The sequence below is a fragment of the Microcaecilia unicolor genome, chromosome 9 (genome assembly GCF_901765095.1).
Source record: "Microcaecilia unicolor chromosome 9, aMicUni1.1, whole genome shotgun sequence".
NCBI lineage: Eukaryota > Metazoa > Chordata > Amphibia > Gymnophiona > Siphonopidae > Microcaecilia > Microcaecilia unicolor.
The window spans coordinates 28,845,457-28,868,457 of NC_044039.1; the positions used below are offsets into that span (position 1 = coordinate 28,845,457).

The 23,001-nt window shown below is 42.9% G+C and overlaps 1 protein-coding gene across 1 annotated transcript in view; it reads right to left on the bottom strand.

Moving 5' to 3' along the window:
* STAB2 (stabilin 2) overlaps positions 1 to 23,001 on the bottom strand; it is a 270,647-nt gene that overhangs the window by 145,264 nt on the left and 102,382 nt on the right. The window contains exons 20-27 of the mRNA XM_030214413.1: positions 22,808 to 22,903; positions 19,971 to 20,057; positions 17,715 to 17,826; positions 16,910 to 17,090; positions 11,594 to 11,687; positions 7,991 to 8,149; positions 6,263 to 6,358; positions 4,224 to 4,319 (exon numbers count right to left, since the gene is read on the bottom strand). Coding sequence (XP_030070273.1) covers positions 4,224 to 4,319; positions 6,263 to 6,358; positions 7,991 to 8,149; positions 11,594 to 11,687; positions 16,910 to 17,090; positions 17,715 to 17,826; positions 19,971 to 20,057; positions 22,808 to 22,903 — 921 coding nt within the window. The remainder of the gene's footprint in view (positions 1 to 4,223; positions 4,320 to 6,262; positions 6,359 to 7,990; positions 8,150 to 11,593; positions 11,688 to 16,909; positions 17,091 to 17,714; positions 17,827 to 19,970; positions 20,058 to 22,807; positions 22,904 to 23,001) is intronic.

Consider the following 23,001-nt stretch of genomic DNA (forward strand, 5'->3'; position numbering starts at 1 on the left):
ATGTGATGATATCACCCTTCTGTGCATCTCTAAACACTGACTCCAACTCACAGTTTGGGGCAAATTCATGCCATCATATCTTTCCTCTCATCTTATTCCTCTGCATTCTATCTGTCTTACTAGATCTCAAAACCTTAACCCAGTGGTGCATTGTGCCTGCTTATTTTGATGGTGGTGGAGGTGGTGTGTGCGTAGGGTGGGGGAGGGGGGGGCAAAGCGTAAGGAAGTTATATTGGCAAGGGGGGGGGGGGGAACATGACCATTTCAGCATTAATAACCATAACATGGGAGGGGAGGGCACCACCACCCAAGGAGTAGACTAATGGTTAGTGCAACAGCCTGAGATTCAGGGAGCCAGGTTCAATTCCCACTGTAACTCCCTGTGACCTTGGGCAAGTCACCTAACGCTTCATTGCCCCATGTACAAAATAAATGCCTATAAGTAATATGTAAACCAGTTTCATTATATATAGAAGTACAAAAAACCTCTCTTGAATAAATTGCAAGATACTTTGTATAGCACTACATGCCTGTGAAGTGCAACAAAATAATTAATGAGAAAGGGAAAAAGCCTCTGTACCCCAACCTCTACCCTATATATTTTTCTGGAATAGGGTATGGAGGAAATGACATGGGTCCAATTTCTTCATCGGCATAAAAATCCATTATCTCTTATACTGTTTATTACTAAAACTTAAGGGATCCTGGAACAATGAAGACAGGCAGCATCTATAGTTATGGATGATGTCATGCACGCCTTGAGACAGCCCACGGTAGCGAAACTCTGGCCACGGTTGGTGTGACTGACCCAGTGGCATAGATACATGGGGTCATGGGGGCCTGGGCCCCCGTAGATTTGGACCTGGACCCCCCCCTGCTAACGACCCTCTCGACCCCCGCCAACCCTCCCCCACCACCGCAGTCGGCTACCTTTGCTGGCGGGGGACCCCAACCCCCGCCAGCCGAGGTCCTCTTCTTCCAACGCAAGGCTTCGTTCTGCTTCTGTGAGTCTGACGTCCTACATGTACAATGTGCAGGACGTCAGACTCACAGAAACAGAACAAAGCCTTGCGCCGGAAGAAGAGGACCTCGGCTGGCGGGGGTTGGGGTCCCCCACCAGCAAAGGTAGGCGACAGCAGTGGTGGGGGAGGGTTGGCGGCGGGAGGGGGGTTGAGAGGGTCATCGGTGGGGGAGGGGGGGGTCAAAGTTGTTGGTGGTGGTGGTGGTGGCGGTGGGGGGGGTGGCTAAAATGTGCCCCCTCACCTCGGGCTCTGGACCCCCCTCCCGCCGAAGTCTGGCTTCACCCCTCACTGACCCACTCTGCATGTTGTGTCTACTATTTGAAAGTTTAAGTCAAGTAATTTTTTTTATACTTTTTGAATCCACGAATTGTTATTCCTGTGAAAGCACATAGTGCTATAGTGGTATCTTGCAATTTATTCGAGAGGTTTTTTTGTACTTCTATATACTTTGATACTCTCTTATCCTTTTTGTTGATTAATAACCAGTTTAATTGTAGCCACAAAAAAACGGTGGTATATCAAATCCTATCCCCTTTCCATACCAATGCACTAATCTTTCACCAATTTCTCATGCTCACTTTGAATCCTTTGAATCTACACCACAGAGTGGGGTTTAAAATTTTTTTTTATTGTCCTGTGTCTCTGGAATTTGTTGCTGTCCACCCTATGCCGCTATGAAGACTGTAATTTATCATTACTCTTTGCTCTTCCATTTCCTCTCACTCCATAGTCTGTACATTTTTGTGAACAACCTTGATTTTTTTTTATTTTTAGGAAATGCGGTATAGAAAGTATCCGATAAACATAAACACAAACACATAGCATTATAGTCAACTAGAAAATAAGCAGAGAATAGTCACAGAACGTGTTATCATATGTTATCTGCTGCAAAGCATGAAGAAGGGAATTCTATACACGGTGCAGGAAAAGATTGGCGCCCAACTCTGGGTGCCAGATTTATGCTGCTGAAATGTGGCATAATCCCAGTGCAGAAGTTGGGTGTGGAGACACATTGTTCTATAACACTGCAAGCAACATTTTGGAATGCCCCTGACATTGCCATGCCCCTCCCATGGCCACACCCCCTTTTGGGTTGCACATTATGGGGCCCTTTTACTAAGGTGCACTGAAAAATTGCCTGCACTGGTGTAGACACGTGTACTGGACGGGTGCAAGGTCCATTTTTCAGCGCACCTGCAAAAAAGGCCTTTTTTGGGGGGGGGGGGGGCAAAAATGGACGTGCAGCCAAATGAAAATTGGCGTGCATCCATTTTGGGCCTGAGATTTTACTGCCACCCATTGACTTAGCGGTAAGGTCTCACGCGTTAACCGAACTGTAATCATGAGCGCATGTACAATGCTGATTGCTTCCCGCTTAGCGTCATGTGCCAGAAAATTTTACGGCGCATGTAGTGGACGCATGTAAAAAATGAAATTACCACCTGGGCCACCTGGGCGGTAGTTCAAAATTGACATGCATAGGACAAGCGTATGTGCCTACGCGGCTTAGTAAAAGGACCCCTATGGGATTTAGCTACCTAGTGTTATAGAATAGCGTGCAGCCAGATGTGCATGCAAATCCTAATTGGTGCCAATCAACATCAGTAATTGGTTGTTAGAATAAGGACGGATCCCCTACAGAGAATAGTCCAGTCCAATGAAGTAGGGAAGGGATGTAGGTCAACCAAAAACTAGAAGGGCTCCAAAGGTAGGTAGACAAAAAGTCTTTATTGTCAAAAAACAAGCAGGATGGACTCGACACGGTCCTGTGTTTTGGAAACAGTATGTCTGCTTCAGGAGTCTAAGTATCTGTAGTACTGTCTCAAAATCTTTCCACAGAAAGGATATAATACCAAAAACCATTGAAATTAGCAGTGATACCTAGGCATTTTTTCTATTGATAAGGATTAACGGTTGCAGTGGTTTTTGTACTATATCCTTTCTGTGGAAAGTTTTTGAGATAGTGCTACAGATACTTAGACTCCTGAAACAGGCATACTGTTGCCAAAACATGGGACCGTGACGAGTCCATCCTACTTGTGTTTTGGCAATAAAGACCTTTTATCTACCTACCTCTGGAGTCTTACTTGCTTTAGGTTGACCTACATCCATTCCCTACTTCGTTGGACTCTAACAGCTTGGTAGCCAAGTTGCACGCGCATCCTGGAAGTGCATCCAAATTTGGGTGCCCAAATCTGGGTGTGATATATAGAATTCAGGGGAAAGTGGGCTTTATGGAAGATAACATGTAATAACACTGTTATCATGTGCTAAACATTAAGAAATAGGAGCCCGGTTGCAATACTGCAAGCACTGCACAACTTGTAATTGTTATGCAGGGTAGAGGTCTAGGCTATGTCAATCCAGAAGAAACTTATTAATGTCAGTTTTCATAAGATATAGGTGCCTGACTTTAAGAGTTAGGTACTGAGCCTTTTGAATTTCAAAATGTGCTGAGACTGAGAACCTCAATTTAGGTGCCTTAAATCACTGGGCTGGGGGGGGGGGGGGATCCCATAATAAGCAGCCTAGCTTTAGATTGCAGGTACGCGTGGAATTGGAAGTGGCCATATTCTACCCATTTACAAGTGTAAGTAACCATACACATGTGGAGATGACCTTTTATCGAATGCCAACTAGTGGGAAAGAATGCACCATGATTTGATGATGTGCACTGAATTTTGTCAATGGGTGTGTGCATGGGCGGAGTTTGGGTACAGTGCTTAGGTATGCATATAAATGATAGAATTCTGGCATTTATACAAACTATAAAGCTGGTATAAGTGATTGCACCTTAAATTTAAACCTGTTTTGGCCACTTGCACTAGTGTTTTATAAAGAAAAGTAGGAAAACTGTTAACTTGGCTTATACTCAGATAGGCTTATATTCGAGTATATATGGTAATCTCATTTCCACCTTATATTATGCAAATAATTCCTCTCCCTAACATTGAGAATTTCTCCTCTATAGTCCTCTATAGTGCTATACTTCTCTCAGGATTGGGGTCACATTTAAAGAAGTGACCTATATACATCTTCATGTCTGAATAATTCTTTTGTTGGTTTAGTAAAGTGTTATTAGAGCTTGCAGAGAGTACAAGCTTTATTTTGTCAACACTAAACTTTTATATACATCAGATCTCCCACAAATCTCTTCCAATTGGAGTAGACGTGCAAGCAGAAAATATATATGCTAATTACATTTAATGCATTTCCATAACATATTGTGCCATCTCCTTCATAGCCTTCTTGACAAACACATTTCCAAAGGCCAAAAGATGCCAGCTGGCAAGTTGCCTGAAAAGACAAAAGAAAAACAGGAGTTATTATGGGCCCAAGATGCGAATATGAACTATAGTATGACAGGAAGTTACTATGGGGGCTGCGAGTCAAAAGACTTACCTGGCTAAAATTGGGGTTTAGCAGGTTAAATCCATCAGTTAAAAATTTTAACCCTTCTAACTGCCAAAATTTGTGAGGTTAGAATTGCAAGTTATACGTTCCTGAGATGGATGTTTGGACTTAACCACTTAGGTAAAAGAAAAAAACCCCAAAAGGCAGGCTGCACCAGAAAAAAGTACCAGCTAAACAAAAGTGTGTATTTGGAGAGTAGCGAGATGATATAAGAGATGATATAAAGCCAGAACTCCACAAAACTCTGGGGTTCCACAGAGAGATGTTGATTGATTATCACACCTAAGGCGATTTCCAAGAAACTCATTTAAATGATAGTAGTCTAGAATTTCCATGTGTAACACTGTGCCCCACCCATGCTCCACCCAGACTTCCTATGTGTACGCTCACCTTCAAACTATGTGCCAATAGCATTTAGGTGCCAATTTATAGATTAGTGCATAGCCAGAATATTAGCATTTATGCATACATGTGTACTCATATAAGCACATATTCCAGTATTCTAGTCATTTAAATGCATTCTTGGCACCTAAGGATAGACACACTGTTACATAGAAACATAGAAAAATGTAGGCAGATAAAGTCCATATAGCCTATGCAGTCTGCCCATCCATGCCATCTACTCTCCCTATCACTCCCTTAGAGATCCTACTGTATGTACTTGTCCCAAGCTCTCTTGAAATCAGATACTGTTTTCATCTCCACCACTTCCACCGGAAGGCCGTTCCACAAATTCACCACCCTTTCCATGAAGTAGTATTTCCTCAGGTTACTTCTATCACCTTTCACCTTCATCCTCTGCTCCCTCATTCCAGACCTTCTTTCAACTGAAAGAGACTTGTCTCCTGTGCATTTATGCCTGTAGGTATTTAAACATCTCTATCATATCTCCCATCTCCAACCTTTCTTCCAAAGCATACATATTGAGATCTTTAAATCTATCCCCTTACGCTTTATGATGAAGACCACTGACCATTTTAGTAGCCGCCCTGTGGACTGACTCCATTCTGTTTATATCTTTTTGAAGGTGTGGTCTCCAGAATTGTACACAATATTCTAAATAAGGTCTCACCAGAATCTTATATAGGGGCATTATCACCTGCTTTTTCCTACTGGCCATTCCTTTACACCCAAGCATCCATCTAGCTTTTGCCTTCACCTTTTCTACCTTCTATGGGGGCAATTCTATAAATGGGCACTTCCTTGTAGGTACTCCGATGCCACATGGCGAGATCCTATTCAGTGACGAGAGTTGACTTCCCCACTCTTGAAGGCTCCTTGTACATTTTTGTGGGAGACTCTATTAAATAACAGCACCTGGGTGCCTAGATAGCGTTGTAGAATACTAGTGTACCCTAGTATTGGCGTGCCTTATATTTAGGCACCCAGAGTTACTCCAGATACTGTCGGCATCCAAATGTGACCATGGGTGCATATAGGTTACTGTATTCTGTAAGTTGCATGTGTAAGTGGCAGTCCCACCCATGTGAACATCCCTCTTACATTTACATGTTATGCCACTTACACACACACTTACAGACTCACGCTTAGATGTTCTGCTACCACTTACCTGCGAAAATGTACATTTATGCTCTCATGTGGTGTGTAACTGTGGGCAGCCTCTTATAGAATTGCTGTTCACAGGTCCTTTCCTGGCAGAATATTTCAATCTCAACCAAAAGGGAAAATAAGGATCATCTTCAACTCATGGGGGAGTTTCCAGTCTTCCAGCCAACATTTTTATACAAATGAATGCATTACAGCTATGGTCAACGCAGCACAATCACACTTCTTCTTAGAAAATGGTCTCTAAAAAGGAAACTTACCATGTAGTGACATCTTTGTTCTTGTTCCAGGCAATTATTTATTGGCTCGCACTGAATCCCATCGCCCCGAAAGCCCTTTCCACATTCACAGTCACTCTACAATGAAAACAAACAGCAGGGTTAAAACACAATAATGAATGTGCAAAAGGACTTTCATTGTAACAGGACTCTAACGCTCTAAAGACCTAGGTTCAAATGCATTAGGGAGGTAATTTTATAATTGTATAAGGAACTGCCTAGTTACAGGTTTATGGCTATGGTGGTTTGTTAAAACTTGTTGAATCGCTTTTCCTCAATAAGATTGCAAGGCAATGTACATCAGTAAAACCAAAGGAAAATTAGAAAGAAACACCATCAAATTGTAAGGAAAGGGGATAGAAAGAAAGAGAACAGAGGAGAATTAAAACAAAGTATGTAAATGACAGCATTTTGGCCGCTTATGCATGTGAATGTCCAGCGTGAATATCCGAGTTACAAACTGAAATTTCCAAATTATGAACGGGCAGGGCCGCTGAGAGCCGGAGCCGGGCCCGGGACAAGGCCGTTCCCCCCCACCCGAGGTCGCCGCCCACCCGAGATCGCCGGGCCCCCCCGCCGCCCACCCACCCGAGGTCGCCGGGCCCCCCTCCACCCGCTATCGGGCCGGGCCCTCGGAACTAACCTTAAGCCTCCTTTCACTTCGCAGCAAGCAGCGGCAGGGCAGACCTCTCCTCCTTCCTTCCGTGCCCCGCCCTTGCAGAGGTTACGTTAGTTGAGGGCGGGACATGGAAGGAAGGAGTGGCCTGACCTGCTAGGCTTAAGGTTAGTTCTGGGAGTGACGGAGGGCGGGCCAGGCGGCGACAGAGGGTGAGCCAGGCGGCGCCGGGCCCCCCTGGAGGCCCGTGCCCCGGGACTTTTGTCCCCCCTGTCCCCCCCTCTCGGTGGCCCTGTGAACGGGAACAACAAGGGACATGGACATCCATGCAGAGCAGAGAGGTAGCCTAATGGTTAGAGCAATCAGTTGAACATCAGGGGATCCAGGCTCAAATCCCACTTCAGCTGTTTGTGAATTTTTTTTTAAATTGTGAGCCCTCTAGCAACAGAAAATCACCTACTGTACCTAAACGTACACCACTTCAATAGCCTTTTGGTGTCTTATATATTTAGATATAGTAGGTATTCTTCTGTCCCTGGAGGGCTCAAAATTAAAAAGAAAATACTGGAGTGGGATTTGCACCTGGGTCCCTTGATTTTCAGTCCATTGCAATTAAGCTACTTCTCAGATCTGTATGACATAATATCTGGAGCTGTCATAGAGCCTGGTATCCCTTGGCAGCTTCACGTTCATGGGAGAGGGAGGGGGACAATAACCACTGGGGCATTAAAGAGGTGTTGTGCCTTAATCCCTCCAGTGGGCAGCTGCTTAGTCAGAGCACCTTTCTGTAACCAAGACAGGTCAAGCACCAGGTCTAAATAACAACATCCATCTTTTTAGACTTGGACGTCCCTTCCTTTTCTGTGATCAGAGTTGGACATCCTTTGTCCCACCCAAAACACACCCAGACCACGCCCCCTTGCCATACGGATGTACTGCAGTGTTAAATGTCCATATCTTGCTTTTTTTAAATTGGGATTTTGACGTCTCTGCAATGCGGACATCTAAATGCTGGTTCTCAGATGTGCAAAACAAGAATAGAGCTCCTAAAATAACCACCAATGTCTACTACAACACAGTGAAGCAATACGTACCTGACCTGGGCCGATGTAAATGCAGGTAGCGTTAGCGTGGCAACCTCCATTATTTGGTAGGAAACAATTATTGATTGCTGAGCAGTCCAGCCCATTACCAGCCCATCCCGGCAGACATACACAGTTGTAAGTTCCAGGGCCTGTTGGAATACATTTTGCCTGAATAGAGAAACCAAAAATTATCTCAGTGTGTGAAAACAAATTTCAGTTCATTCAATATGGTTAATTTCTCCATCTTCTGCAAGAGATTAAGTAAAACCTATCTGATCAGAAATATACTAAACAAGAGTAAAGGAGACCAAAAGTTCATCATAACATGGTCAATTTCTTACATCAAACTTATATGATATAAAGTTATGCTCCTAAATTTACACTCTTAAATTTATGAGTATAATTTATGGTCCTAAATGTATGCTAAATCTATGAGAGTAATAGGCCCTAAATGAGAAGCATAAATTTAGGAGCATAACCTTTATAGACTAAGGCCCTAAATGGATAGTGTCAGTATGGTATATGCAAAACAGCACTGAATGTATATATTGAATTAAGCTCCAGCACCAGTGTTGACATTAATGTGCTCGCTGAGCCAGTTCAGTATTGACCACACGGCAATCAAAGCCTATATGTGGCACTATATTATGCACTGAAAGCAAGTCTATTCCGCACAATTTGAAATAAGAGGTAGTTTTTTTTTCATACATTGATAATTGTACTAAGGGGGCAATTCTATCCTGCCTCTCGCCATACACTGAGAAGGCACATCTTGTCACAGTAGTTTATGCTATGATAACATCAAGACTGGATGACTGTAATGCACTCTATGTTGGTCTATCCTGCATCTCGTCATACACTGAGAAGGCACATCTTGTCACAGTAGTTTATGCTATGATAACATCAAGACTGGATGACTGTAATGCACTCTCTGTTGGTCTATCCTGCCTCTCGTCATACACTGAGAAGGCACATCTTGTCACAGTAGTTTATGCTATGATAACATCAAGACTGGATGACTGTAATGCACTCTATGTTGGTCTATCCTGCCTCTCGCCATACACTGAGAAGGCACGTCTTGTCACAGTAGTTTATGCTATGATAACATCAAGACTGGATGACTGTAATGTACTCTATGCTGGTCTGACTACAAAGGCTTTACTCCAGCTCCAATTGATTCAGAATGCTGCAGCAATACTGACAGAAGACTGTAAGTGACGTGACCACATCACGCCATTTCTGCAAAAACTTCACTGGCTACCAGTCTAATACAGGGCTAAATTTAAAACTGTATGCCTGATCTTCAAGGCCCTTAAAAGAAATGGGCCAGAGTACTTGAAGAGCAGGATCTCCCTCTAGACACCTCCAAGGCCACCAATGTCCTCCCAAGGAGTATCCCTAACCATATCCTCTCCAAAGGACATTACACGATATGACACCTGTCAGCGACCCTTTTCAGGAGTAGATCCCACACACTGGAAAGCACTCCCTGAAAGTTTTTACTCAGTGCAGTCTAACTCTACTTCAAGAAACAGGAGAAAGCTTGGCTCTTTACCAGGCCTTTAATGGAAGAAGTAACTAACTTGCTAGTCACACACACACAAGGAGTGACACCTGCTGCACATACTATAGCAGGACTTGCTTATCTACTTGTACCCTAGCTGAGATTATTCTCATGCGCCTTTCTGACTTCATGTACAACTTTCTTTAAATTAGTCCCCTTATTTTTAACCCCTGTTACTTTATCTTATCTATGTATAAGTTCCACCTCTGCTCACACTCTGTGCTCTCTGTTACAATGTCTTAGTGTGTATTGTGTTGACAATTTAAGTAGCACACTATGTACTGTTATTTCAGCTTGGAGAAAAGGTGGTTGAGGGGAGATAATGATAGAGGTCTATAAAATAATGAGTGGAGTTGAACGGGTAGATGCGAAGCGTCTGTTTACGCTTTCCAAAAATACTAGGACTAGGGGGCATGCGATGAAGCTACAATGTGGTAAATTTAAAACGAATCAGAGAAAATATTTTGTCACTCAATGTGTAATTAAACTCTGGAATTCGTTGCCAGAGAATGTGGTAAAGGTGGTTAGCTTAGCGGAGTGTAAAAAAGGTTTGGCCGGCTTCTTAAAGGAAAAGTCCATAGACCGTTATTAAATGGACTTGGGGAAAATCCACTACTTTCTGGGGTAAGCAGTATAAAATGTTTTGTACTTTTTTGGGATCTTGCCAGGTATTTGTGACCTGGATTGGCCACTGTTGGAAACAGGATGCTGGGCTTGATGGACCTTTGGTCTTTCCCAGTATGGCAATACTTATATACTTATATTTATACTGCTGTAACTGTTTATTGCCTATGTTTGACTTATTCTTGCTGTACACTGCCTCAGGTGAATTTGTTCAAAAAGCTGGTCAATAAAGTAAAATAAATACATAAATTCTACAAAGGGTGCTAAAATTAGGCGCCAAAAACCTGAGCACTAAGCTTGTATTTTATAATGGCAAATTTGCACGCCAAATCCTAAATGTAGGTGCGAATGCTTACGCCATGTCAGTAGCATGCATGAATGTGACTACATGCAGCACCATGAATATGGAGTGATTAAAGTTTTTTGTTATAAAACTTGTATTAATATATTTAGGTAGATGTGTATCTGACATCCTCACTAATTTGCGTTTTGTAGTCAAAACCCCTGATGACGCAATAAGCGAAATGCAAATTTGTGTAGGGTTTGATGACATGCTGAGCAGTGAAAAGCTTTGTATATTGGCAACGGAAGAATATTGTGATTGATCGAATTTGTGCAAGACATGAACATGGAATATGGAAATACATGTGGAACTGTTATTTGTTGAAACCAGAGATATTTGCAGAAGAAAGGAACATATGATCGAGTATTGAAGGCCAGTTAAGTGTGGTTGTATCCACGATTTTTGATGGACACGTATTGGGAAACAAAGAGTAGGGTGTCCTTTTAAAGAAGAACCTTTCTTGGAAGTAACATCAATACTTGTGGAGTGGAGGAGTGGCCTAGTGGTTAGGGGTGGTGGACTTTGGTCCTGGGGAGCTGAGGAACTGAGTTCGATTCCCACTTCAGCCACAGGCAGCTCCTTGTGACTCTGGGCAAGTCACTTAACCCTCCATTGCCCCATGTAAGCCGCATTGAGCCTGCCATGAGTGGGAAAGCACAGGGTACAAATGTAACAACAACATATATCCATAATGGAAATTTTGAGTGTGTTAAAGGATTAAGATATGAAGAATTATAAAGTAGGCAGTCCTTGTGTGGTTGAGAGTGGTGTGCAAATGGTAATGAAGAGGATAAAAGTTGGATTACTATGAGAATATAAATTTTTTTTAGTAACATTGTTGTTTTCAATAAAACTATTATAAATTTATTGACAGAGAGTAGGAGTTACTTTGGATTTGAATCATGAATATGGATGAGATAGATCTGCATGCAGTGGAGGCAATGTGCATACATCTACCTCATGCAGATACATGGTGGATATCTTGCAAGCCTGGATGAGACTGGTGCTCCCCCAGGATGAATTGGAGGAATACATTGGACATTGGAAGGAGGTCATGTGACAATGGGAGGCAGATACTTACATTGCTGTTGCAAAAACTGTTATTTGACGAAGAACAGACATTTACTTCTTCGCATGTCATTCCATCTCCCTCATATCCAGGTTTGCAAATACAGCTACAAATCAGAGAAACAGAGAATACATAAGTGAAATACAATGACTCACGGTCTTACATTTAGTGGGCAATTTTCATCAGTCTGCAGGTACTATGGAAAGAACTTTGCAAGAATAACATCAGTGCTCTTAATTTAGAAGCAATATTTGTGATGTACATGTGCAAAATCTGATTTTAGAAAGCTAGAATTTACACATGAATATCTGCAAATCATTTAAACTACAAGGGGGGGGGGGGGGGGGAGGGTGGCTTGGGTATTATGTGGGTGGGGCTTGGATGGGACCAGAATGGGACAATCCACAAATCTGGACCTGCACTTTTGCATGCACATGTCTTGTGAAAGAATACATATTTGCCAGCCCTTTACGGGAAGGATTAAGGAAGGTATTCTCCATACCAGCAAGAACGCTACATTGTAAGCCACTTTGAACCTGCAAAGAGGTGGGAAAATGTGGGATACAAATGCAATAAATAAATAAATAAATAAATAAATACTTCCCCATTGTTTATTGGCCCCTCCGATTTGGAATTAAGGAAGTATTGAGGCCTCAGGGTCACATGAGTGGTGTTTGCACGTGCATTTTTACAAAATGACTGACATGCACATGTGCATGCTGACACATGTATAGGTTGATATTTTACAATTTACACATAAGTGCTGACACATACCCATTTATCCCTGTTGATATTTTCCATGTTTACCATTGTAAAATGGATGTTCCCACTGCATGTGTCACCACATACATACGCATTTCTGTTTGTTGCAACACGCTGTACATTGACAGCTCCTATTCTGAAATACTATCAGAATTGTACACGTGCAGGCGTATTTTCAAAGCACGTAGACTTACAAAGTTCCATAGTAACCTATGGAACTTTGTAAGTCTAAGTGCTCTGAAAATGAGCCCCATACTGACCTGGAATATGTCAACTCTGATATCCTACCTAAAATGGGGCTCTGCAGGTTTTTCATAAAGGCACACAAGTTGGAAAATTTCGAGACAGCAGAGGTGTGCCAACACCTATATGTGATCAGATGTTCTCACACCAAAGGCCCAGTATTTAAAAGAAGCCATACATTCACCAGTGGCCAGTGAATGTATAATTAATTTCACTATCCATGTATGTTCAGAACTTATAATGATAGTTTCTAGCTGAAAATCAGACTGAATAGCTCAGTACTATCCATGTAATAAGAAGTGAGGTTTTGGTGGAACAATGGTAAGTGGAGGAGTGGCCTAGTGGTTAGAATACCAGTTTTGCGATCCAGTGGTGGCTGGTTCAAATCCTACTGCTGCTCCTTGTGATCTTGGGCAAGTCACTTAACCCTCCATTGTCTTAGGTACAAACTTAGATTGTGAGCCGTCCTGGGACAGAGAAATATCCAGAGTATCTGAACGTAACTCACCTTGAGCTACTACTGAAAAAGGTGTGAGTAAAATCTAAGTAAATAAGATTCTGGAATCTTAAAGAGTGAAAAGATTCCATGCAGAATCTCAAAGAGTAGTGACATTCCATATAGAACCCTAAAGAATAGCAAGATTCTGGAGTGGAGTGACCTAGTGGTTAGAGCACCGGTCTTGCAAGCCAGAGGTGGCTGGTTCAAATCCCACTGCTGCTCCTTGTGATCTTGGGCAAGTCACTTAACCCTCCATTGCCTCAGGTACAAACTTAGATTGTGAGCTCTCCTGGGACAGAGAAATATCCAGTGTACCTGAATGTAACTCACCATGAGCTACTACTGGAAAAGGTGTGAGCAAAATGTTTAATGAGGTTTGATATATGGGTCTTAAGGCAGCTTTCAGAGTAGTTTACAATGTATATAGTTCAGGAAATGGAAAAGAACTACAGTTCTTATAGAAGAGAATAAGGAAGAGGAGAGAGTGACTCCGAGCTGGGGCACTGGCTCCCCCAGTCAGTGATCAGCGGGCAAGGCAGCAGCATGTCATGGGCTACATGCACCATTCTCTCTAAGCTGAGTAGGACTCCTCCAACTGCATTGCTGCCAGTTGGGGGGGGGGGGGGGGTGCTTCAATATTATGTTTTCAATTACTAGAGACAGGCAGGTTCACTGGAGTCCTGCAGAGTTTGTCTGTCCCTCACTATTGAAAATGTGATAGTGACTCTGGCTCAGCTTAGAGGAAACAATGACTTATATGAATAAAAAGGTTCTTTTTAAATTTCGTAAACAAACTTTTGGTGCGGAGAGGTGAAGGTAAGGCTTTCTGAAGGGTGGGGCCAATAACACTGAACAATGATCTAAATAGAGGCAATATTCAGCTGCTCATTAGGTAATATATATGGTTAGTTTCAGGCCTTCTGAGCAACAGGCCTAAACTAAACAAAGAGAGTGAGTGTGTGTAATTCTACAAATAGCGCTCAAAAATGGGCACTGAAAAAAAAATCAGTGCTAAGCTCTATTCTATAAAGGGTGTACACTCTTTATAGCATAGGCGTTCAGGGCAGCCAGATGTATGCACAAATTTTAATGAGTTCCAATTAATATCAATAATTGGTTGAGAGATTGTTAAACCACTTAATTTGCACACACATCTCAGCAGAGTGCCCAAATTTGGGTGCCATATATAGAGTCTGGGGGAAAGTGCTGACATAGAGAGTCTTTTACTCAGTGCGTTTTTTTCTAGTAAAAATGGTGCCGATACTCAAATGAGTACCTTTCAGGGGTGGGGTGATCACTGAGGGACCCACCCCACAATAGCCAGGCCCCCTGCAACCAGTCACAGAATGTGTAGAGCCTGAGCTCTTTCATTAAAACTTGGGGACTGTGGGTCAATTTTAGCAGACAATGGAAAAGGTGCCAGTACTCAGTACCCCCTCAAAAAAGCCCTGCTATTACTTAGGCACGCTGGCATTTTTAGCGTGCACTAAAAATAGGTGCGTGCTACATGCTAAGGACGCCCATAGGAATAGATTGGCGTCTCTAGCATTTAGCGTGCTCCTATTTTTAGTGCGCTAAAGACGCAAGCGTGCCTAAGTAAATGACCCCCAGAGTGACCAAAGTACCCATATAAATACCAACCAAAAGGAAAGTAAAAAACCTCTAAGTAAAAATGACCTAGAACGAGAGTAGAGGTGGACCCAAGAACTTCCAGCATTCGAAACACGGCGCCGTGTCGTGTCTTTTTCATTGTTGGTGCTTTGTCAGTTAAAGAATGTTTTTCATACTCGACTGCTGGAAGTTCTTTGGTTCGCCCCTGTTCTGGTTCTATACACTACCCATATATTTCAGCTTCTATAGTGGCGCTGAATATACAAGTACCCTCAGATTCTATAAACAGTGACTAAAGTTGCGTGTGCAAATCTGCATGCGTAGTCGATTTGCGCACGCACCTTTACTGTTTAACAAACTAGTCAGCGCTGATAATTGTCCAATAGCAAGTAATTACTGGCGCTAATGGGCTCTAATTAGAATTTACGCATGCAACTTCCTAAGTGTAAAGTGGTCCACGTAAATTCTAAGACACGGATCATAAAAGGGGGTGTGGCCATGGGAGGGGCATAGCCTGGTCATGGGCACTCCTGAAAATTACGCGCACCTAAATAAGACATGGGTATTTATGCCAGGTTTTAATTGGCGTAAATGGCAGCAAAGAATAGAAGCACTTAAGAGGCACTGGGGGGGGGGGGGGGGGGGGGTGCAGCTAACAGAACCTCCATCGCTGAGATGTTGGGCTGCTGTGCTGCTGCTGGGTGGAGGCCCTGTTCCTGCCAAAACAGCGCCCAGGGCACTCCACCCCCTTACTATGCCACTGATGCCAGCAGCAGCAGTGACAACAACAGAAAATAGAAGACAGGCATATGTAATACTGCCTTATGTGTTCCACTGCAGGCTCTTCTGGTCCCACCCCCTCTGATGTAACTTCCTGTTACAGAGAGGTAGAATTGCCAGAGCCAGCAGTGACACACATAGGGCAGTCCTCTACATGTTTGCTTTCTATTTGTTGTTAGTGTTGCCGCCTGCATGCAGAGCGGAGGAAGCAGGAGTGGAGGAGCCAGGACAAAATGAGTGCAAGGAGGGGAGAGGAAAGGGAAAGAGACCGGCAATACCAGCTAGTTTTGTTAATGCCTGAAACCCAACGCATTAACAGTCTGCAGATGCACTAACTGGAGGACTTGAATAACCTATGATCTGTCACAGATAGGAAAACATTGTGCAGAGTATAAGGGACAATTCTATAAATGTGCCCAAAATTTGTGCCAGTGATTCCCAAACCTGTTCTGGGGAACCCCCAGCCAGTCAGTCAGGTTTTTAGGATATCTACAATGAAAATTCATGAGATCAGTTTGTAGACACTGCCTCCTTGGTATGCCAGTCCACCTCATGAAAAGGAAAAGGGGATTTGATTTGATATACTGCCTTTCTGTGATTATAATCAAAGTGGTTTACATATTAAATGCAGGTGCATATTTTGCACCTGGGGCAATGGAGGGTTAAGTGACTTGCTGAGTCACAGGCTATGTTTCCTCTAAGGAGTGGCCTAGTGTGTGCAACATTTGTTTTGTGTGACTGACAAATTTTTAAAACCAACAATTTTTGAGCGCCAGTATTAGCAATGCATTTCTGTATATAGCATAAAAAAAACAAAACAAAACCAAGTTTTGTGATTAACCATGTAAAATCTGTGAGTGATGTTCCTAAAATATATGAGACGGCTCTTTTATTGACCTCTATTTTCGCCCGTGTGGCCATCAGCGAATATATATATTTTTACCAGATGTCGGGGCATTGAAGAGATACCACGTGCATGTTACAGAGTTTCTCTTTGACTCCTGAGGCAGGCGTTGTTTCACGCCGAAACACGGCCCGTGTCGGGTCATCAATAAAGATTTTCAATTGTACCAGTCTTAAAGGCCCAGTGTTGCTTTTCTTTTATGCTGTTGTACCCTCTCTATTCGTGTTATCCTAAAATATATGAACAATTGTTTTTATGTTCTGCTTGGAGGGAACATTGGTCACAGAGATCTGCAGTAAGAATCAAACCCAGTTTGCCAAGTCTCAGATGGCTGCACTAACCACTAGGCTACTCCTCCACTGACTGACAGGGGTTCCCCCAGGACAGGTTTGGGTATCACTGATCTATGCACTTAGCTAATGTTCTATGACAGCATCTGGGCACCCAGATTCTGTTATGAGCATTCTTGATGTCCTCTTTGTAGAATTATCTCCTTTATGCCCATGGAATTATGCTGACTATATCATACCTAGGTACCCCATCACTATATTCACAGTTTGCATGTGCATGACAGTACTGAACAAGAGGTCCACATGGAACAGTCTTCTTATCACAGAGTATCCCAGCATATCCACTTTTGCATGATCCAGGAAAGCAGTTCCCATCACCATCTATTCGATTAGCACATGTCCCATGCACACAAGCGCAAGCTACAATGTAGAAGGAAAAAAAAAGAAAGAAAAAATCATGGATGCTATGAGGCTGTGCAAAGGAAAAGATGTTCCTGGCAGTTAGTCAGGTGAATAGGTGTACTGAAGCTCATACTGTGGCAGAAAAACATATTACACACTCCCATGGCCATTGCTGCTGTCCAGGTCCTGCTGTGTCTGGGTAAGTGGAGCAGATGTTTTCAGCCATCATGCTCTAGTTTTCTTGAGGGTGAAGAAAGCCACAGAATGATGGCTGAAATGGTGGACACTGCATGACCTGGACAGCCACAATGTCCATGACACCAGCTGTGGAAACCTAAGAGAACACATTCTCGTGGCATTTAAGGTAGTTGTAACAGCTGTGCACTGTGACCATACTTCAGTTTTGATGTACTCTCATTTATGGCTTTGCTTTGGTTCATGGTGTTACATCTGAATTAGCATTAGGATCTAGTTTTCACCTGTGTGTGTGTGTTTTTTTACAGGTGCTTCTTTGGCAGCACATCACAGATTATATATCAGTTTGGCACTAGAGGGAGCTCTGAAAGGAGGGGAACTCATGATAATATTGAGGGATGAACTAACAGAACTTCAAGCTGGAAAGGAAGAGAAGTCACAACTTACTTTTATCACAACGAATCCCGTATTTATTTGGGTTGGAGCAGAAATGACATTGTGATCCATAAAAGCCTTTATCACAAATGCAGGTCCCATTTCCATTCATGCCATCTCTACACTAGATTAAAAATAAATAAATGACAGATTTCAGCAGGCATAAGTCCTTGCATCCAAAGCTGGACACGAAAATCTATGCTAAGGGCTATTCAATATAGGTTGCTCATCCCGGAGCACCCTTTATTAAATAGCACAATGTGAATTTTTTCTGGCACCTAATTTGAAGTGCCAAGCTACAAACTAGTAAATTTAAAACGAATCGGAGAAAAATTTTCTTCACTCAACATGTAATTAAACTCTGGAATTCGTTGCCAGAGAATGTGGTAAAGGCGGTTAGCTCAGCTGGGTTTAAAAAAGGTTTGGCCGGCTTCCTAAAGGAAAAGTTCATAGACCATTATTAAAATGGACTTGGGGAAAATCCACTGCTTATTTCTGGGATAAGCAGCACAAAATGTTTTGTACTTTTTTGGGGTCTTGCCAGGTATTTATGACCTGGATTGGCCACTGTTGGAAACAGGATGCTGGGCTTGATGGACCTTTGGTCTTTCCCAGTATGGCAATACTTATGTACTTGGGATTCTAAATGGAATCTTGCTACTCTTTGGGGTTCTTCATGGAATGTTGCTACACTTTGAAATTCTGCATGGAATCTTGTTATTCTTTAGAATTCTAGAATCTTGCTACTCTTTGGGGTTCTACATGGAACGTTGGTACTATTTGGGTTTCTGACAGGTATTTGTGACCTGGATTGGCCACTGTTGGAAACAGGATGCTGGGCTTGATGGACCTTTGGTCTTTCCCAGTATGGCAATACTTATGTACTTGGGATTCTAAATGGAATCTTGCTACTCTTTGAGGTTCTTCATGGAATGTTGCTACACTTTGAAATTCTGCATGGAATCTTGTTATTCTTTAGAATTCTAGAATTTTGCTACTCTTTGGGGTTCTACATGGAACGTTGGTACTATTTGGGTTTCTGCCAGGTATTTGTGACCTGGATTGGCCACTGTTGGAAACAGGATTCTGGGCTTGATGGACCTTTGGTCTGTCTCAGTATGGCTATACTTATGTATTTATGTATTTATGCTGTTCTTGGATTAGGAGCTACTTTCCAACAGATTTCATTTTAATAAGATGGCCGCCCACTAACGGGCAGATGATCCATTGGCTCCTGGTCTCGTCGTGGAGCTTGCCCGTGGTCTGGCTGGGCACTGGTCCGACTTTGATCCTGGGGGTCCGCTTACATCTAGGGCTCCTCTTGCTGCCTGTGATTTTCGCGCTAGCTACTTCGTGGGTGGCTGGTTGTCCTCCCTTCTGCTGCTTCGGAGTCAGCATACAGAATTCCCGCTTTGTTGGGGCGTCTGCGGGGCCGGTTCAGCGCAGGATGTTAGCTAGGTTGGCGATCTCATTTCTTCGGGCTCCTCTTGATCCGGCCAAGCTGCTGGTTTCGCCGCTGCTCTGCTGGTCTGCCTGACGTGCTCTGCTGGAGCTCCTGGCGCTGCTGCTTGACTGCTGTCTTCCGGATGCCATGCTGTTGTCTCCTCCCCCCCAGCTCGTCATCTTAACTATTGGACAGTTTGCTGCCTTCGCGATCTTCTGCCAGCCAGCTGGATTAATTTCCTGGCTCTTCTTCTTCGGCTGAATTGATGGAATTGCAGTGGTGGTGGTCCCTGGCTGGAGTGCCCCGATGGTTGAGGCTGCGGAGGATGACCGTTGGTCCGCCATCTTGTTCCTTGCTCTGATGACTCCGTCGCCTGGATGCCTGTCTCCAGCTTCATTTGTAACACCTGGGCCCTGCAGCAGTCCGGAATGGGGATCATTTTGCTGGACTTTCGTCGGTCATCTCTGTCTCCCTTTCTCTTTTCCCTTTCTTTTCCCTTCCTTCCCTGTTTTCCCACTCTAATTTACTAAAATGTAACTGCAATGTATTTGTTTTTATTTATTTTTAATAAGTTTATTGTAAGCCGCTTTGGGACCGCAACACTGTGGCAAAAGGCGGGGTATAAATGTACTGAAAATAAATAAAATAAATAAATGTTGTGTTGTTTATCAAAATGTTCGGTATATTTTCTATGAATCATGTCAGTTGAGATTTTTTTCTTGAAGGAAAGGGTGTAACCTTCACTTGACCTCTTAGTTATATTTGTAGGGTTGTAATCAGGTTAAAGTTAGAGAGTAGCATGATCAGTGACAAAGTTGTCTTACCTCCCCATTTCCAGAGCATGGGTTGGAATATCCTCCTGGACAAGGACTACAGTCTGGACCATAGAAACCTTTACAACACTTAGGAACCTGAAATACAATGATTTGCATATGATGATCAAATCCTAGCCTTTACAATCCTTAGCCCACAATCATACAAAAATGATGGGCCAGAAATTCAGAAAATGTGAGCTCCTAAATTTATGATCCTAGATTAGCCTCCTAAATTTGTGCCCTATTTTCAGCGAAATTTAGCAGCATAACTTTTCAGCTGAAAATCCATTTTAATTTAGGATCTTAAAAGTTATGCTCATCCCCCTGCCCCGATATTCAACCAGCGGTGGTCCGCGTTTTTTAATATGCTGATTGTCACCGGCTAAATTATCTCCTGATATTCAGTGCTGGGCCATATCCAGGCATCGGCACTAAATATTGGGGATAGTTTTGGGTGGCCTGGCCACCCGGAGCATATGCGGGTGTGGCCGATATTCAGCCCTTAACAAGCGATAATGAGCACTAATTGGCAAAAATGTGAATTTACGCATGTACATTGCTAAGTGTATTCTGTAATGTACTGCGCCTAAATTGTAATGTATGAAGGCAAAAAAGGGCATGCATGGGGGCATGGAAATGGGCATTTTGTGGCCGTTCCAAGATCTATGCGTGTTGTTATCAAATACGGGCCTGTGTTCGTAAATCTACATGTGTGGATTTACACCAGCTTTTCGTTGGTGTAATTGGATGCTTGTAGATGTAGTCGCATGAACTATGCCTAAGCGTATTCTAAATACCGTGTGTGACCGAGAATATTCAGTGGGAGATAACTGGCTATCTCCAGCTGAATATTGGCGGATAGATGGTTAAGTGCTATTCAACTGGCCAGGAGTCATTCTTGGCCGGTTATGTAGTGCTGAATATCGGAGGGATTATGTTTACTCACACTGAGAAACAAGGACCCCTAATGCAGGCACTTGTCCAAACACGGCTATATTGGGTCAACAATAAAATTTATAACCAAAGAGTGGTTCCGGTGACATCATTATCCCCCTGGCTGTTTCCAGTTTTTGCTGTCCCTAACTTTGGTTGCCATTTATTGAATCCCCCTCCCCTCCCCCTATGTAACTCTGTGTGCACTCTGACTAAACTCCTCCCCCTCAAAATGCCTATAACTAGGTTGCACACATCTACTTGTTATAGAACACTAGTAAAAAAGGCCCGTTTCTGACACAAATGAAATGGGCGCTAGCAAGGTTTTCCTCGGAGTGTGTATGTTTGAGAGAGTGTATGTGAGAGTGACTGTGTGTGTGAGAGAGAGTGAGTCTGGGTGCGAGTGTGTCTGTGAGAGAGAGAGTGTGTGTGTGAGAATGAGAGTGTGTGCAAGTGCGTATGTGAGACACAGTGTGAGAGAGAGAGAGTGTGTGTTTCACACAGATACAGTGTGTGCGAGTGTGTGTGAGACACAGATTCTCTGTGAGACTGAGTGTATGAGACCAAGAGAGTGTGTGAGTGACTGTGTGACACATAGAGAGTGAATGTGATACAGTGTGAGACATACAGTTTGTGAGAGACAATGTATGAGAGTGAGAGAGAGAAAGACATTGACTGTGAGAGTGAGTGAGAGAGTGTGTGTGTGAAAGAGATACCTCCCCCCCCTCTGGTGTCAGGCCCCCCTCCCTCCATCTCTCTGGTGTCTGAGTGTTACTGTGCAGGACGCTGAGCTCTGGCTGTGCTTCAAGGAACTGACCAATCCTATTTAATAGAATGCACCTCCAACATTCTGAAGCCGAGAATCCTCGTGTGGTTGGTCACTTCTGCTTGTGACGATCCCGGAAGTACGTGATGTCAATTCAGGAGATGGATACAGAGAGCAGGAATGCCTCAGCCATACAGTCAGCTTCAGAATGTTGGAGATGCGTTTTATTATATAGGATATTTGTATGTCTGGGGTAATTTTAGAAGAGGCTTTTCAAGCACTTAGAACAACATTTATGCATGAAAAAGCCTTTGTAAAATGATCTAAGGCAGTTTAACAACAAGGCAACAGTCTAGGTCTTGGAAGTCTTCATTGTAGTTACAGATTTACTTTGTTCTGTTCAAACTGGATTTTATCGTACCATTGTGCGTTAGCATTCTAACAGCTTTGGAAAGCTTGAGCTCCAGAGTGGAATGGAACATCCTTAGGGGAAAGTTAGGCTAATATCAAATCCCCCAAACTGCTGTTCTGCAATTACACACCCATTACCAACTAGCGGTAGCGGTAACTACTTTCTCAAAATGCAAAGCGTCATCGGGGGGCATGCAGTTGACTGTCACTCTAAAGGAAACACCAAAGAAAGACCATGATCAAGTAAATAATATCATGAATGTGACTGCCGTCACTTACTATATTACTATGTTAGTATGATATCAGTCTGATTGTGTTTTGCTTTATCAGATATCAATGATTGTAATCTGAGATATGCCATTCATAATTCTGTAGTATCTATTACATTTTTTGAATAGCTACGGAAAGCAAGAACAGAAAAGATACTGCTTAGCTAACATTGAATGTTGATGGTTGATAGTTAGTTGATGACATTCAGGACAGATAAATGGATTGCTTGGGCACTTCCATGATATGTAAATCTGGAGTCGGAGGTTACAATTGTGATTCACTGTCTACATACACAATTCAGTGAATCTCAGAAGCTCTATTTGTTCAAACCTAGGTGCATCTTCCGTGACGCACACCTATGCAATTCATTGCACGGAGATATTTTCTTGCGACCCCTTAGTAATTGTCAGTGGGGAAATTCTATGTTCTTCGTTGCACTGCTGTAGACACAGAACCCAGGCCTTACCGTTATTGTTGAATTACAAAACTTGGCACAGCCGGTGTATGGAATTTGCGCTCCAAACCTTATCACCATGTAATTGCATTTATTTGAGAACAGATTCTACAATACAGAAAAAACAAAAACAAAATATTTGAAAGCATAGCAAGCCCTAGCCAAGTATGCAGCAAGATAGTTTAAGGCCAAATACTTAAGATATA